The 17,374-nt window shown below is 39.1% G+C and overlaps 1 protein-coding gene and 1 long non-coding RNA gene across 2 annotated transcripts in view; one reads left to right on the top strand and one right to left on the bottom strand.

Annotated features, from left to right (window-relative positions):
• Positions 1-13,547: 13,547 nt before the first annotated feature.
• Positions 13,548-16,401, bottom strand: LOC145537013 (serine/threonine-protein phosphatase 4 regulatory subunit 3B-like). Its single transcript, XM_081567436.1, has 2 exons — positions 14,863-16,401; positions 13,548-14,703 (listed from the first exon to the last, which is right to left on the bottom strand). Exons 1-2 carry the CDS (start codon positions 16,364-16,366, stop codon positions 14,027-14,029), a joined length of 2,181 nt encoding a protein of 726 aa, XP_081423562.1. The 5' UTR covers positions 16,367-16,401; the 3' UTR covers positions 13,548-14,026.
• A 4-nt stretch (positions 16,402-16,405) lies between these two features.
• LOC145537018 (uncharacterized) overlaps positions 16,406-17,374 on the top strand; it is a 35,995-nt gene continuing 35,026 nt past the window's right edge. Inside the window, exon 1 of the long non-coding RNA XR_014076132.1 lies at positions 16,406-16,550. This is a non-coding gene — a long non-coding RNA (uncharacterized LOC145537018). The remainder of the gene's footprint in view (positions 16,551-17,374) is intronic.

The following is a 17,374-nucleotide window of genomic DNA, read 5'->3' as shown; positions in this document are numbered from 1 at the left end:
GGAGATGTCTGGTTTTCTTTAATTAATAGTAATCTTTTGATGGTCTGACCACCTGATCTCTGTTGCAAAACTCCTGTATACCCTGCCCCACCCCGCACTTAACTTCTTTGGAGCAGGTCTTCAGAGCTATTTGAGAAACTGTGTCCTGGGCTGAAATCCTCAGTTTTGTCTCCCAAATAAAACATAATTCTCAACTTCTAGGCTTTCATTTTCTTTTTTCAGTCGACACTGCCCTACCTGCTTTATGGACTCTCTTGCCTGCCTCTTAGATAATAGTAATAACTTTTCCAATCACTTTCAGATACTAATAGCAATAATCCTCTGGTACGTTTTAGATACGATTCCCATCTCATTTACATAATAAATTGCTCAGTGTTATGAATCTCTCAAGATGAACCTCCAAGTTTGCTTTAACTTGATTTGATTTCAGGGGGAATATCTGCAAAGAGAACCAGTTATTTCTCTCTCTCTTACACCTCTTATTTTTCTAATGAACTGTACAGCTTCTGGACATTGCAGGAAGGGAGTAGGGTTAGAGTACAGATGTATTCAGCCAGCAATCTCGGGGTTTGGCAGCTGTTTGAAGATAGTTTCTTCAGTCCTGGGATGATGTTAAGGATTTCTGAGAAATTCATCCACATGATGTGTGATGGCTCTTAATTTCCTTGGTGTCTGGTAAGCTACTCCACAGACTCTCCAGACTGGAGCCTCTGCTCTCTTTCAGGTAGCTATTTTGGGCCAAGTTCCCTGCTAAGATGGCTTCAAGCTATTTTCTCTCTAGCTCTCTGATGGCATATCAACATACCAGTTTGTGGAAAACACACTCACAGTCTTGTTCATTCTGTAGGTGGAAGTTCAGTTTGCTCCCAAGATCATGCTTTTTCTCTCTGGATATTTCCACAGCCTCTTTAGAATTCTCAGGTATGAATCAAACACCAGGATACCGTGTTCCTCAAATTCCAGTGGACACTTTTCAAAATCTTAGACTGGTTTCCTTAAATAAAGCCCCTTCTACTAGACTAGCAATGAAAAACACCTTTGTCCTCTCCTTCCAAGAGTTAAATGTAATGATGAAATAAGAGGAAGTACGAGAGTCCTATTGCAAACATCTCCAAAGAAATTCTCTCTTTATCTTACTTCAATTTAAAGTCTCAAGTGTGGGCTATGAGTCACAAAACCTTTTTCATATTAACTTTTTTATGTGAACTGTATAAATGGACTAGTGCCTCACTTTGGCAAATATTGTTTTGTCGTCCAATGTTAGAACCTCAGCTGAAACTCAGACAAAAGAATCTCATTTCATTTCTACTGCATAGCACCAGAAACTACATTCAATATCTTGCAATAAGCCATAATAGAAAAGAATATGAAAGAGAATATATGTATAACTGAATCACTTTGCTATACCCCAGAAACTAACACAGCATTGTAAATCAACTGTATTTCAATTAAAGAAAAACCTTTCAGAAAAAAAAAAAAATCCCATTTCAAATAATATCATATACATGCATACTATGCTGTAATATGTAATTCTAGTCCCTCGGTGATGGACACTTACACTGGCTACAGAATTTATTACTCTAAACAATGCTGCATTAAGTATCAAGATACATAAGTCTTTTCATGATTTTTGAGTATGTTAGTAGGAAAAATTTCAAAAAGATAAACGAATCAAGGGTTTATTTATTTCTATGCATATTTTGAAATTGCAAGAGAATAGAATAAAAGTACCCCACTTTTCTTCCATTACCATACTTCTCCAAGGTTTTAAATCTTTGCCCGTAAGTGTAGAATAATGTCATTATTATTCTAATTTATATTTTTTTAACTGTTAGAGCATGGATTAGTTTACCGTGGCTGCTGTAACAAATTACTACAAACTGGGTAGCTTAAAACTACAACAGAATGCGAATTCCCTGGCAGTCCACTAGTTAGGACTCCATCCTTCCACTGCAAGGGGCCTGGATTTGATCCCTGGTCATGGAACTAAGATCCTATCCAGCATGCCACACAGTGAGGGCAAAATAAATAAATAAATGGAAAAAAGCAAAAAAAAACTAAAAAATTCTCTCAGTTCTGGAGGACAAAATTTCAAAAATTAGCATTGTGAGGGGAAATCAATGTGCCAGCAGGGCTGCATTCTCTCCAGGGGCTCTAGGAGACAATCTGTTTCTTGCTTTTCCCAGCTTCTGGTGACTGTTGGCATTCCAATTTTCAAGGCTAACACTTTGAGTCTTTCTCTGCTCACCCTTTGCATTGTCTTTTCCTCTGTACGTGTGTGTGTGCCAAGTCTCCCTCTGCCCACTGTTTACCATAGCCAGGACATGGAAGCAACCTAGATGTCCATCGGCAGATGAATGGATAAGAAAGCTGTGGTACACATACACAATGGAATATTACTCAGCTATTAAAAAAGAATGCATTTGAATCAGTTCTAATGAGGTGGATGAAACTGGAGCCTATTATATAGAGTGAAGTAAGTCAGAAAGAAAAACACCAATACAGTATATTAACGTATATATATGGAATTTAGAAAGATGCTAACAATGACCCTATATATGAGACAGCAAGAGACACAGATGTAAAGAACAGACTTTTGGACTCTGTGGGAAAAGGCTAGGGTGAGATGATTTGAGAGAAAAGCACTGAAACATGTATATTATCATATGTGAAACAGATTGCCAGTCTAGGCTCGATGCCTGAGACAGGGTGCTTAGGGCTGGTGCACTGGGATGACCCTGAAGGATGGGATGGGGAGGAAGGTGGGAGAGAGGGTCAGAGTGGGGAACACATGTACACCCATGGCTGATTCATGTGAATGTATGGCAAAAACCACCACAATATTGTAAAGTAATTAGCCTCCAATTAGAAAAAAAATATCCCTCTGCCTTCCTCTTATAAGGATACACCTGATTGCATTTAGGGCCTATCTGTATTATCCAGGAAAATCTTCCCATTCCCTAATTCTTAACTTAATCACGTCTGTAAAGACTTATATACAGTAATATTCACAGGTTCCAGGGATTGAGATGCAAATATTTTGGGGTGGAATATCTTTTACAGCTTGCTACAGAGTACATGATTTCCTGTTTATTGATCTTTGGTATTTCATTTTCTGTGAACTGCTAATTTATGTTTTTTTTTTACCAGCAAATTTAGTCATTTATGTTTCTCTGTTTTCATTGTAAAAAATAAAATATAACCCATAGAAAAAAGAGATATATATTTCCCACCACTACAGAACATTTTTGTGTCATCATCAGTCTTTTCCTTTGTCACCACTTGAATTTCTTGTTAGTAAAATCTTCATAAAATAGTCAGTTTGTGATTTATTTTCTTGAGATATTTCTAAAAAATTATTTTAATAAGAGAAGTAATATGATGAAATTGCATTTATCTATTAGTTTCTAGACTGCTGAACCAATACCATGTTTGCATAACTTAGCTTACCCTATATTTTGCAGATAAGAAACCCCATAAATATAATCTCTAAATTTTATTCTTTCCACTGAAATGTTTCCTTCTTGCTGCATCAATGCAGTAAGGTTTTTATTAAACTGGACTTACGCATTTTGATATCTGGTAGAAGTCATCCTCTAACATTATTCATTTTCATAAAAGTCCGCTACTCTCAACTAGTAATATTTCTAGAAAATTTTCAGAATAATATTACAGCAAAAACAAAATAAAATCCTCATAGTACTTTTCCTTGGATTGAATTACATTAGTGAATTTCTGTTTGGGGAATGGAATTCCTCACAATGCTAATTTCCTGTCCTAAATCAAGGTGTGTTATTATTAAAGGATTTTTATTAAAAATCTTATTAAAGGATTTAATGTGTCTTAAGAAACTTTAATGCTTTATTCATATAGGTTTTAAACATTTCTTGCCATATTTATTATAAGCATTTTATTTTAAGTAGCTACTGTGTTTGTTCTTGGATAAAGAAAAGTTACTGGTTGTCATTTACTAATTGCATAATCAACACCCTTACTGAATTCTTTTTGTTTTTCAGATTTTTTGGGGTCTTCAAAGTATACAATAATAAAATCTGGAAAAGATAATATGTCCTCCTTCTTCCCCAAATTTATACCTCTATTTTATTACTTTGTTATCTAATTGAATAGGCTAGGGGTGACAGTTTGATGTAAAATAATGATTGGTAATTGGCTTTATCTTACTCTTGACTATAATAGATATTTCCCTAAAGATTCACCATTAAATATGATTCTGATTTTCAATATACACATACAGAACATATTTTACATTACTACACACACATAGATACACACTATTTAGTATAATGGAATGAAACCCAAAACATACTATAGCATCTACCCAACAGACTTTGACTTCTATCAATGAGCACCGAGCAACCAGTCAAATTGTACACTACCTAGTATGCCTTATCAGTGTGTGTGTCCTGGCTACATATCCGCTCTAGAGATACATGCTACACAGGGTTAAGAAAGAGTTAACTTTTTATCAGATATGGGTATATATTAAATTTCATAATTATTTTAGCATTCTACAAAATGAATATTTTTCATATATATTTGTATTATTTGTAATATTAATTACAAGTGAGTTTTGTAATATGGAGTATTTGTTATAGTAATATGAAAAACTCTACTCACTAGAAAAATAATCATGATGTACTGATAAGCTATAACTGGTGATATTGTCTTTAGCAATTTGCTTCAATCTGAATTAAAATTTTCTTTGGGGACTCTCTTTGCTTTTCTCCTAGTAAAATTCCAATCCATTTTTAAAAAATCATTTCATTTATTAAATTTTTGGGGGGATATGTTGGGTCTTCTTTGCTGCATGGACTTTTCTCTAGTTGTGGCCAATGAGGGATGTTCTTCAGTTGTGGTGCACAGGCTTCTCATTGCAGTGGCTTCTCTTGTTGCAGAGCATGAGCTCTAGAAATGCAGGCTTTAGTAGTTGTGGCTCTGGGGCTCTAGAGAACAGGGTCAATAGTTGTGGCGCACAGGCTTAGCTGCTCCGGGCCATGTGGGATCTTTGTGGATCAGGGATCAAACTTGTGTCTTCTGCATTGGTAGGTGGATTCTTGACCACTGAGCCACCACAGAGGCTACCAATCCAATTTTTGAAGTGTTTGGATGTTCTTTTTCTCTGTCTGTGCCCTCAAATCGTTAAAATAGCAAGGTAGTTAATTTTTATCTTTGACAATTAAATAGAGGTCACCTGTAATATTCTCAGAATACTTCAAATAATAGAAAACCCAGTGAAAATCAGCTTACATTACTGATACAAAGGAAACATTTTCTCTGGTTATTCAATAATCCAAAGATAAAGCTCGGGGGCAGCTGGTTTCTTCTGTAGTAGGTTTCTTCCCTTGTTTTCAAACTATGGCTTCCACCAGCGTCAAAAGTGGCACATTGCTCATTTGCATCCAGCAGCAAAGAATTTCTTTTCAAGTAGATCTCATTAAAAAAGAGAATAGAATTCCTAGAATGTATGCATTTAATTTGCTTTGTCTCTTTTGTATATCTACTCAGTATCAGTGGCAAATGTCAAGAAATACATAAGCTAATACATCCCTGAGGCTGGTGATGGGGTAGGGACAATCTCACTCAAAGTGCTTGGCTAAGAATTGGCAGTTGAATTTCCTATAAAATAATTCTCAAGGAAATGGAGGGAGAATGGAAAAGACAGAGTAAATATCTATTAATGTTACATAGAAAATATACATGTTATGTACATACACATATAACTATAAAATGAATTTGTTATGAGTATATTGAGGCTTTCCTGGTGGCCTAGATGGTAAACAATCTGCCTGCAATATAGTCATATAAAATCCACTGAACACCAAATTCATGTTCATCAAATTGATAAGGATGAGCTCCTGAGCAAACTGCAGGAACAATAGATCTTAGATTATTCAGGTACCTAATGTGTACAGCAAAAACAATGCAATATTCTTCAGTAGCTTATCAGGCTCCTCAGTCCATTCATATGTCTTCCTTTCCTAAAGGGTTGCCCTAGTAACTCTCCAACCAAAGTAGTTTTCTGCAGAGTTCTCCAAATACAACCTTCATAATTGTTTAGTCATTGCCGTGAAAGCAAGAAATAATGTTTCTCAAATTTGGTTTGCTTCTGATTCCAACAGTTTGGAGATGAAAATCTTTCTAGTAAAAACAGCCAAAAGTGTCAAATATAGTATAACAGCAATCATGTGCAATACTATGGAGAGATAATACATATAAACCAATTTCCTTTAATTATCCCAGGGAAAGATAGATTGATTAAGTTTAGTCTTTGTAAAATAAACTGTGCATGTTACAATTTAAAGGTAACTAATTACCAGATTAGAACTGAAAAAATGCCTTGCAAAGCAATAAAAGAAAAACAAACCCGAAAACAATCCAATAGAAAGATACAAAGGAACATGAGTTTATACAAGTCTAGTGGTTAGGAAACTCAGTCTACACACTCTGAAATGTAAAAGGGGTTAAATTTCAAGTTGTATACAATTGGACATAATTTCTATTTCCAGCCTCTGTTTTTCATTGGGGCTGAAATTTAATGTCAGTACATCAAGTATGTCCGTATGTCCACCAGTTTTCTTAGATTAGCAACTAAATTCTAGCGTGGGTGAATGTATGAGGTGAAGTGGTGATATGGACCTCCACTGTTAACATCAATGTGTCCCACCCCCCAAATAAAGAATTAAATAGCCTGGCACTTAGCACACAGTGCAAGTTAGCTATTTTATCTCTCTTGACTTTTGAGGCAAGAGGGAAAATTTCACTAGTCACCTCTTTAGCAACTCCTGTGGTGAGTGTGATGACAGTAGTTTGCACAGTGCTGTGTTTTGTGGAGGAGAATTCAAGCAGTTAGCTTGACATGACCTTTTTTTTTAATTTTTTTTTAATATAAATTTATTTATTTTAGTTGGGGGCTAATTACTTTACAATATTGTAATAGTTTTTGCGATACATTGACATGAATCAGCCATGGGTTTACATGTGTTCCCCTTCCTGGACCCCCCACCCACCTCCCTCCCCATCCCATCCCTCTGGGTCATCCCATTGCCCCGGCCCTGAGCCCTTGTCTCATGCATCGAACATGGAATGGTGTTCTGTTTCACATATGATAATATACATGTTTCAATGCTATTCTCCCAGAACGTCCCACCCTCACCTTCTCCCTCAGAGTCCATAAAATTGTTCTATGCATCTGTGTCTCTCTTTTTTTTTTTTTTAATAAATTTATTTATTTTAGTTGGGGGCTAATTACTTTACAATATTGTAATAGTTTTCGCCACACATCGACATGAATCAGCCATGAGCCCACACGTGCTCCCCCTCCCGGACCCCCCACCCACCCTCCCCCCCATCCCATCCCTCCGGGCCATCCCACCGCCCCGGCCCCGAGCCCCCGCCTCATGCATCGAACATGGAACGGTACCCTGCCCCGCATACGACAATATACATGTTTCAATGCTATTCTCCCAGAACGTCCCACCCTCACCTTCTCCCTCAGAGTCCATAAAATTGTTCCATGCATCTGCGTCTCTTATTCTGACTCGCATATAGGGTTATCGTTACCATCTTTCATTCCATATATATGCATTAGTATACTGTATTGTTGTTTTTCTTTCTGGCTTACTTCACTCTGTATAATGGGCTCCAGTTTCATCCATCTCAGTATGACATGACCTTTTGAAGGGTGGGTAAAGCAGAAATAGGGACATTGTTACTATTTATGTGCATGTTGCTGCTGCTAAGTTGCTTCAGTCGTGTCCGACTCTGTGCGACCCCCAGCCCACCAGGCTCCCCTGTCCCTGGGATTCTCCAGGCAAGAACACTGGAGTGGGGTGCCATTTCCTTCCCCAATGCATGAAAGGGAAAAGTGAAAGTGAAGTCACTCAGTTGTGTCCGACTCTTAGCAACCCCATGTACTGCAGCCTACCAGGCTCCTCCATCCATGGGATTTTCCAGGCAAGAGTACTGGAGTGGGTTGCCATTGCCTTCTCCAATTTATGTGCATAGATTGTTCAAAGACCTGAGATATTGATCTCAGATTTCTACTTTATTATTAATACACATATTTTACATGGTAGGTGCATATAATGGTTTTAATGTTTAAAGTACATCCACCATATATTTCAAGATGCATTATAATATGTAGAAGAATCAGTCTATGGAGTTAGATAATCATATCTGAATACCCTCGCACTAGTACTAGTTATGCAACTCTGGGAACACACTTCTGTGTGCCTGTTCTCCCTGTAAAATAGAGTCAAAATACATACTATGTCAGCCCAGTTCAAGAAGCTGTTAGCATGAAAGGCTTTAGTATGTAAGGATCTCTTTAGGGGATAAGTTAATGAGAGGCAATGGAGAGAAAGTTAAGAGGATGTTGGGAGAGTCAGCCCATAACACACTGACATCAAGAGAAGGAGAGACAGGATGATGGCAGCATCCTAGATCACCATGCAGTTTAAAGAATGTTTAGGAAGGCCTTCAGAAAGTCTTCAAGTCAGTCTCTGATCAGAGGTGTTTCTCTTCTTCCAGGAACAAGCCTGCTTAGTACTCGTGCTGTCCACCACTGGCTGGCAGCAGTCCCTAGCAAGCATAACCTGGGAAAAAAAGAGGCAATGGCTGCAGATCACAGTGGCTGGGGCCCTTTAGTTCACTCAGTCATTCTCCCTCTCTACAAAGTGCAGTCTCACAATATCACATCAACCCTGTGGGTTTACTGTAAAATTAGAAATAATCTAGCTAAATTGCCTAAGAAAATGTGCTTGACATATAATACCTACTCAATAAAGAACAGCTATTGTCATATCTCATTTTCAAACTCTTTATTGTAACTCTGCTGTTCATAAGATATGCATTCTTTCATTTTTGAAAAACTTCTGTTAGATATTTGTGTTAGCTTGGTAAGACTGCCATTATAAAGTACCACAGACTGAATGACTTAAACCACAGAAGTTTGTTTTCTCAGTTCTGAAAGCTAGAAGTCTAAGACCAAGTGTCAGCAGAGTTAGTTTCTTCTGAGGCTTATCTCCTTGGCTTGTATTATGGATGGCCATCTTTTCCTCGTGTCTTCACATGGTCTTCCCTCTGTATGTATGCCTGTGTCCAGATTTCTTTGTTTTAAAGATACCAGTTATACTGGACTTGGGCCCACCCTAATGACCACATTTTTAACTTAATAATCTGTAAGACCAAATCTCCAAATGCAGTGCCATATGATATATCAGAAGTTAGAATTTCAACATATGCATTTGGGGGAGTGCACAATTCAGCCATAACAGGGTGGTTAGCCATAATTACAGATAAGAAAACTGAGATTAAATGTGTCAAAGAAGATGCTGTGATTACACTTGTAATGAAAAGCAGAACTGGGATCTCTGTATTTCCAAGTAAAATCCATTCTCTTTCTATGAAAGTGTGTTACGCACCTGGCCCTTGTATGTACTGGGCTCTTTAAGGGAGAGGGAAAAAGAGAAGGTGACTCAGCCTAGTGGATGTGGACTCAACATCAACAAAGTAAGAGAAGCCCTTGAATCAAGTGCCACACATATTTAGGCTAGAGGTTCACAGTTAAGGGTGATTTTGCCCCCTTGAGGAATACTTAGCTTCTTCTGGATAGGTTTTGGTTGCCACAGCTGAAGGTGTGCTGCTGGCCTCTGGTGAGTAGATGTCAGGAATGCTGCTAAATATCGTGCCAATGCACGGGAAAGCCTCCTGCAACCATGAATGATCTGGCCCCTGAAGTCAACAGTGTTGAGATTGAGAAGCCCTACTTCAGAGTAAGGCAATTTGGTCATTAAATCAGGACTAAAGGGATGGGAGATTATACAGGCCTCTTTTGAAACTGTAGGGTTCTGTCTTGACCATTCCCCGGCATGGCACACATTTCTTTTCCCAGACTAGCCCGGCTGGTATAGCCATGGTGGCAGCCAGGCAAAAATGGGATCTACATGGTTCAAACCTAATTCTGGTTTTATACAAATGTCCCATGCCTCTTACACCTGATCTTCCTAGATGAAAAGTCTGGGTGAGAGTAGGGAATGAGCAGAAAAGGGGGCAAAGTTATAGTCATCAGAAAGGTGCACTCAGGTATTGTAGAGGTGGAGGAAGAGTATCAACCCAGCACCCAGGATTGCACAGGGGAGGGAGGGGCACTGACAAGCCCTGTAGTTAAGAAGTGCCTCTGGAGACTTCCTCCCCAAAGAAAACATCCTGGTGCAGTTCTCTCCAACTCTAGCAGGCACTTTCAGTCTGACTGCTGAGTCTGCCGTCCCCAGCTAGGCAGCTCTGAGCACTTCCCCCTTAACCCTCCTGAGAGACCTGTCAGGAGATTCAGGGCATGATCACACATACCCCTCTGGACATCTTCCTGCTCCTCATCACAGTCATCCCACGGGGTGGACTAAGGTCACGCCACCATGCTGGTGGCATGGACAAACAAGAAAACTGGATTGACTGCACTCCGCAAACTTTCCAAAGCAAGGACTAGGCTGTTTTTATAACATGAACTGGGAACTTTAAGGCTGATCTGCTAGCATTCTCAATCTGTGTTCCCTGACTGATGTTGGGACTACCTGACAGGTCTGCCAGTTGTAAAGACTTTCTTTCCAGGGGTTCCATTTGTGCTCTTGAAATTGTACTTACTGGGTGGGAACTGGGCACGACCATGCCTCTCTCCTGCACCTTCCGGTGGTAAGTTTTCAGCATCCTGGATCCTCCAACACCCTAAAGAGGCAAGCGCATCCATAAAACGCCCCCAGCTTTGCCTGTTATCTCAACTGCTTTAGGGCAAGGACATCTGGGTTCTTATCTAGGGACCCGTTCTAGTTACCACAGTGCTTCCTGGGATGGGACAAAGGGGAAAAGGGTCAGTGACTCGCTACAAATCTTCAATGCCCTCCCATCTTCCCTCCTTTTCTAATTTCAATCCCACCCTTCACTCCTGACATCTCCCACTCCTTTGTTAACACCTCAGGTATCACTCCACTCGAGTGACTTCATTGCTATGAAGGTTTATTTTTCTGTCTACTTTTATGCTTATTTCAGTTGTGTCTCAGTAAGGCACGATACATATACATAGACTTATCTGCCAACCAGAAATGAACTCATTAGATTTTAAGGTATCATAGAATATAGGATTATTGATTTATGGGCATAACTTCTGATATAAGTACTTATACCTGGCTTTATCCTCCCCCTTCTTGGAAATGATTATACTGCTTCTTATGATGATGATGAGTTTTGAAAGTTATTTATTGAGTACTAAATATTTTCTGGGTAATTTATATACAGTTTCTAATTTTTAAGGCAAGTTGGAGAGATTGTGGTTGAAAGAGAAAATAAGTAAATTGTCTAAGGTCCTGGAACTAGTAAGCATCAGAGTCTGCATTGTCATCAAGGGCTGTAATATGAAGCTTGTGCTTTATCTGTTATATCACCCCACTTTGTTGGTGGGTTTAGAAAGTCACTAGGCCATAAAAATGGCTGGAAGTCATATATCTAAAGTCAAAACCTTGACAAATTCAGGGCACCTCTTCAAAAATGCTCACGTGAATTTTGTTTTAAGTACAAAGCCATTCCACACTGTTTCTTCTTTTTATAAACAATCTACTTAAAGGGCCTATTAAAATTACTTCTAAAAAACTTAAAGATGAAAGTAAACATTTTTGACATGGTATCCTCTCACACACACTATCTACAGAGACTGAACATTTTGGTCAATTTTTCACTCAGTGTGCAGACAGTAAGGATTGCTCTTCTGTGTTCTTTTGCCCTCTTAAATGTTCCCTTAATAGTAGGTTTTGCCATCTGATGGGCACTTTGCCTTTGCACCATTTTGCTTGTCATCTTGTTTCCCTAACATTAAGTTGCTGAGACTAGAAAAGGGCTCACAGAGGTTACACTGAGAGAATGCCTGTCCTTTTTTCTTTTCTTCTTCTTTTCCCCTTGTTTTTATTTTTACTTTTTATTAACCTCCCATTATGGCCAGCTGAAGGGAAGAGAATAAGCAGAGAGAGCAGCAAAGAATTGTTATTCTCTGTCTGGTTGTAAATATCTGTTCTGCTAAGGAAATGGAACTACTCCCACCAAAATAGAGTTAAGGATATTTTTTTCAAACGAAAGTTTGTGCATGCATGTAAATATGTACTATGGAGAGCATTCCCCATGACAGTCTAGTGGGAAGGAAAACATGAAATGCCCTTCAAACAAACTTCCTTTTTTGACATGCACTCACAGTCTGAATCATCCCATTACAACATTTAACTAGCTTGGCTTGAGAGATGTGAAAATGAAGTTTCCCTATTGTGTCACCTCCTCAGTCATGTCTGATTATATCTTCTGAGGTCATGTCCATACTTCAGCAGCCTTTATATTTGATGATTAAATCATTATTTGTTATTTTGGGAATACTCTCTTTTTGTAGCTCTAACAACAATCTCTCAGTTTTGAATAAGATGTATTCCCTGTTGGCACTTTAAAATGGTCTCTTTTATTTTTGGAATTACAAGGTCACTTTTTAATTCCTGAATTGTATAGTTCAGCATAAATATCAGCAAATGGTACAAAACAAGTACAGTGGTATTTCTTAATACAAGATGAATATCTGTCTTCTGGAAAACTATACTTCATATGTACACAGACAGATCATCTTGTTCAAACAATGGTCATAATAAAAATTAACTCTAAAATCTTCAAATAGGAGAAATGGCTTCAAGCAATTCCAGAGAAACTGGACCCAATTTACACCCCCCTCTAAAAAAAAAACAAAAAAAAACAAAAACCTCTTAACTCTGTTACATCTTACTGTTAGAAATTCACTTGCAATCACTTCTTTAATAAAGTACCTTTCATGTTACACCCATTCATTTACAGAAAAAGCTTCAAGTATTGTGTGTGTAATCTAACACTTAAGTAACTTTTTCTTAAAAAACTGTCCAAAATGGTTTCTAGATATTAAATGCCACATCATTCAGCACTATTTTTTGGTATGTCAGTCTTTGTAAGTTATACTTTAAAAGTTACCAGTGGTTGGGAGTCCGCCTTGTAATGCACGGGATACCGGTTAGATCCTGGTGGTCCAGGGGTTGGGAGTCTGCCTTGCAATGCACAGGACACCAGTTTGATCCTTCATCTGGGAAGATTCCACATACCTCAGAGCAGCTAAGCCCGTGAGCCACAGCTACAGAGCCTGCAGGTCCCAGAGCCCTTGCTCTGTAACAAGAGGCCACCACAGTGAGAAGCCTGCGCACCGCAGCCTCTGCTCACTTTAACAAGAGAAAGAAAGTGCAGTGAGAAGACCCAGAGCAGTCAACAAATAAATAGCTACTTTTTTAAAAAAAAGTTACTTACTGCTCTGGAGACAGACACAAGTTTATTCGTGAATCAGGAAATGACTTCCAAGTATCTTTCACAATTTGGGCAGCTGAAAGCATTTGTTTTTTCTACCCACTCCCAAGGTCTTTTAGAATACTACTGGACCAATTCTTTGCATCTCCTCTAACCAGACAAAAAATTATAGTAACAACTGAACGTTTTGAATCCAGCTTCCTTTATTATTCATGAAAATACACACCAAAAGTCACTTCCTTCTAATTACTCATAAGACTGAATTTTTGTCAATCTTCACAGAAAAGTGAATAGCTTTACTTTTTATTACAGTTGACTCTATTTTCCAACATAAACATACATTTTTATTTCAAAGAAGGAAATGAAAAAAGAAAACCATAGCAAGAACCACTGGGCAAATGATGTTTTTAGTTTTTGCAACTGCACTGTTAATAGATATGTCTAATATATACTCTTGAAACAGAACTACATTAATATTAGATTATCAACCCTGAAGTTTGTTTTTTTACAGAACTAAATTCTCCTAGATGATAATAACAGTGAACATCTTTGCTATTTACTAAATACATATGTTCATATATGGAAGCTTTGGATTCAGACTCTTCAGCTAATGTTACAAAGTTTTACCAGAATTTAGTAATGTCATGGGTTTTCCATAAAGACTTTATGGGCTAAGATGTGGTCTTTTGCTAGGAGGTGTTTCATCTTCCTCTTCTTCTTCATCATCTGAATAATCCACTAAGCACACCACACTTCTGTGGTTTGGGTTTCTTGCTCCATCAGCAGCATCAGCAGAATGGGATGAAGTAAATTCAAAGTCACCAAAAGATGTTTTGGAGGGAAGATCTACCTTGTCTTCATTTTCTTTTGTTTTTTTAGTCTCAAAAGAATCTCCAACATCACCTCCCGCTGGTGGCTTAACTGCTTCTTCCTTTACATTTTCAGTAATACTCATTCCCTCCTTCTCCTCTGCAAAATACTCTCCTCTGGAACCTCTGCAAAATATTCTACTAAACAGTACAGAACACAAATTCTTCACTATTCGATTTTGCTGCTCTTTCTCTTGCTCATATTTCACCTTCAATCCTTTGAATGTCTGAACATATTCAATTGACTTAAGTGTTTCATAAAACTTTTCAACTATATGGGCAACTAGAGATTTGATATTTTCCATTCTTATGTAGTCAAACAGCTCAACAATAGCTGAATTCAACATATTGTACCGGGTTCCATTCTCTAGAAGAGCATTTACAACCGGCTCAAAAAAATTTCCCTTGATGATGTAACGATTTAAAAGTTCATCTCTAAGGCCAATCATCCTTCTCATAAAACGAATAGCACACAAGATTAGAAAAGTGTGCTTTGAATTTATCAAGATCAAGACTTTTCTTAGCAAGTCTTTGTTCAAAATATATTTTTTCATGTAAAATGCATGATGCTGCACACAAAATGAAAGCAGATCTAAAATTAAGGCAAGCAGCTGTGCCGTGTGGTAATTATTGAGACAGTTTTTGTTGCTTTCGTCAGATCCAACTATATTACCCTTGTCACGTATATATTCTGAAGTAGTTGACAAAAGGGGTGCTACTAAATTATGCATACAATGTTTACAGAAGAAATGTAGAAATTCGTTTTTTTCACAATGACTAGATACTGTCCTCATGTTGTTTGGATCAAGCAGGACACGAAGAAGTCCCATTAAATGAACAGCACTTGCTAGCTCAGGGTCAGTATCACAGAATATTTGTTCAATTACTAAATTAATGAAAAGGACACTGTCTTCACTTTGCTGGTCTTCTACTATAAATTCTCGAATCATGGATGGACTATACTCTACTAGATAAGTAAATATATCAGTAGCAGCTGACCTTATTTGCAAGTCATTCACACTCATTACAATTTTAAGAGCAGGAAGAATTCCCAGTTGTGTCAGTGTTTCAAATAGTGCATCCTTGTTTTCACGTTGTAATGTCCTAGAAAATGCACAGTATTCCTTGAAAAAAAATAATAGTTCACGCCGTGTATTATTATCTGTGGTCTCATCCTTTAACTGTGCAAAAACGGTAAACAAAAACTTATCATCTTCCTGCACCATATTGACTATTGCAACCTTGTTTAATAAAATAAAACTTGTAAGAGTAGAAAGCAAATTATCTTCAAATATAGATGGGATAGGAAAAAGGATGTCATGAATGTACTGTACCCTGTATGTCTGATGTATTTTTTGCAGAAGTTCATGGTCTATTATTGGTATAACTTCCTTGAACTTCACTTTTTGGGTTAAGAATTCTCTATGCCTTTTTGGCTGAGCCAAGGCAGGGTCATATTCAAGGCATCCCACCACATCCATGATATACTTATCAGAAAAGAGGATCTCAAGCAGAGATGCCTTGTTGAGAAATAACATCCCTTTAACAATTTTATGCAGATGGTGTAAGCCTTCAGTATTCTCTAGGTTCTCACAAGTGTGGAACAACTGCAGCAATTTTTTAATAAAGTCCTCATTTCCCACTAACTGAGCCAGTCTTTCCTTACGCACAGGTGAGATGAGAACTGAGGTAACTAAGGAAGCAATCTGTTCAAGCTTACCGAGTTCACAGTCAGGCAGCTCAAGCTCTTCATCAGTGTCTGACATGTCATCCAATTCGTCTTCGGATTCAACTAAGGCCTCGTATGTCATATCGGTAGATGGGTCTTTACCTTGAACCTGGCAGATGTCTTTCCATATCTCGTGACAACTTGCTGCGTCCGGGAAACTTATCGCCATACCGTGGTTCTCAGCTTCAGACCAAATAATTAACGTCCCTTGTCGTCTCTGATAGGGCGTGTCTGGATTTATCTTTGACTCCAAGATCTGTAAGCCACTAGGTTCAGATTGAACGAGCAGACACACGCCCTGAAGGCGTTCCACATAAATAGTGGATACATGTCCCTTCCCTAGCATTTCCCATTGTTGGTCATCATTCAGGAAAAAGACTTTCACTAGGCTCCGCCTGTCCGCCATGGCGACGTTCACTTCACCCTGGCCCTGGTCTCGTCAGGTGATCGTCTCGCGCGAGCTCAGGGTTAACGGCAGCTGTCACGGGGGCGGCAACAACAGTGGTCGCTGAGGTGGCTAGTCGGAAAAATTGCGACAAAACATGGCGGATAAGTTGAGGCCACAGGGATTCCAGTGGCGCCTCAAATCAGTAAGGTTTCCCTGCAGTTCCACTACTACCATCCCTAGCCCCCCTCCTTCCACTCTGCGCCCCCCATAACGCTTTCTTAATGCGAAATGAAGTGAGCCTCTGAGGCTGCTCGTGGCTATCTACGACAGCCTTGACAATTATGACTCCCCCAGGATTCTACTCCAAAGGACGTTCTATGCTTGTTAATGCCGCCAAGCCTACCTATGGAGGCTTAGGAAGGCGAGCAAAGGGCACTGTTCTTTCCATAAAAGGTTCTGTCCTCCATTAACATTTTCACTCATCATGAGTGTGGGGATGGAGACTTAGGACCTTAGACAAAAGAAAGCTTAATCACTTACATCCCGACCAAGTCAACACCTAACACTCAGGGTCAAGAAAACACACGTCCCCCCCCTCCCGCATAGGTGGTATGCCCCCTCCCGGTGGTACTCCCCCTCTCCTCACAGGTGGTACAATCCCTCCCGGTGTTACTCCCCCTCTCCTCACAGGTGGTACACTCTCTCCCCTCATAGGTGGTATGCCCCCTCTCCTTCAAGATGGTACGCCCTCTATGCCCCCTTCCCTCAAAAGTGGTATGCCCCCTCTCCTCATAGGTGGTATGGTGCTCAGTTGCTCAGTTGTGTCGGACTCTTTGCGACCCTATGGACTGTAGCCCACCAGGCTCCTCTGTCCATGGGATTCTCCAGGCAAGAATACTGGAGTGGGTTGCCATACCCTTGTCCAGGGAATCTTTCCAACCCAGGGATCGAATCCCTGTCTCTTACACCTTCTGCATTATCAGGAGGGCTCTTTACCACTAGAGCCACCTACGAAGCCCAGCCAAT

This window comes from Giraffa tippelskirchi, chromosome X, assembly GCF_054371585.1.
Source record: "Giraffa tippelskirchi isolate mGirTip1 chromosome X, T2T-mGirTip1v1.2.pri, whole genome shotgun sequence".
NCBI lineage: Eukaryota > Metazoa > Chordata > Mammalia > Artiodactyla > Giraffidae > Giraffa > Giraffa tippelskirchi.
The sequence above is the reverse complement of the archived record's forward strand: the minus strand, read 5'-3'. Positions and strand labels throughout refer to the sequence as shown.

Excerpts from the sequence above, each read along its gene's own strand:
- LOC145537013 (XM_081567436.1), bottom strand. The coding sequence starts at position 16,366 with ATGGCGGACAGGCGGAGCCTAGTGAAAGTCTTTTTCCTGAATGATGAC. Across the intron at positions 14,704-14,862 it reads AAGCAACAAAAACTGTCTCA|GTGCTATTCGTTTTATGAGA; the intron begins ATAATTACCACA and ends TTCTAATCTTGT.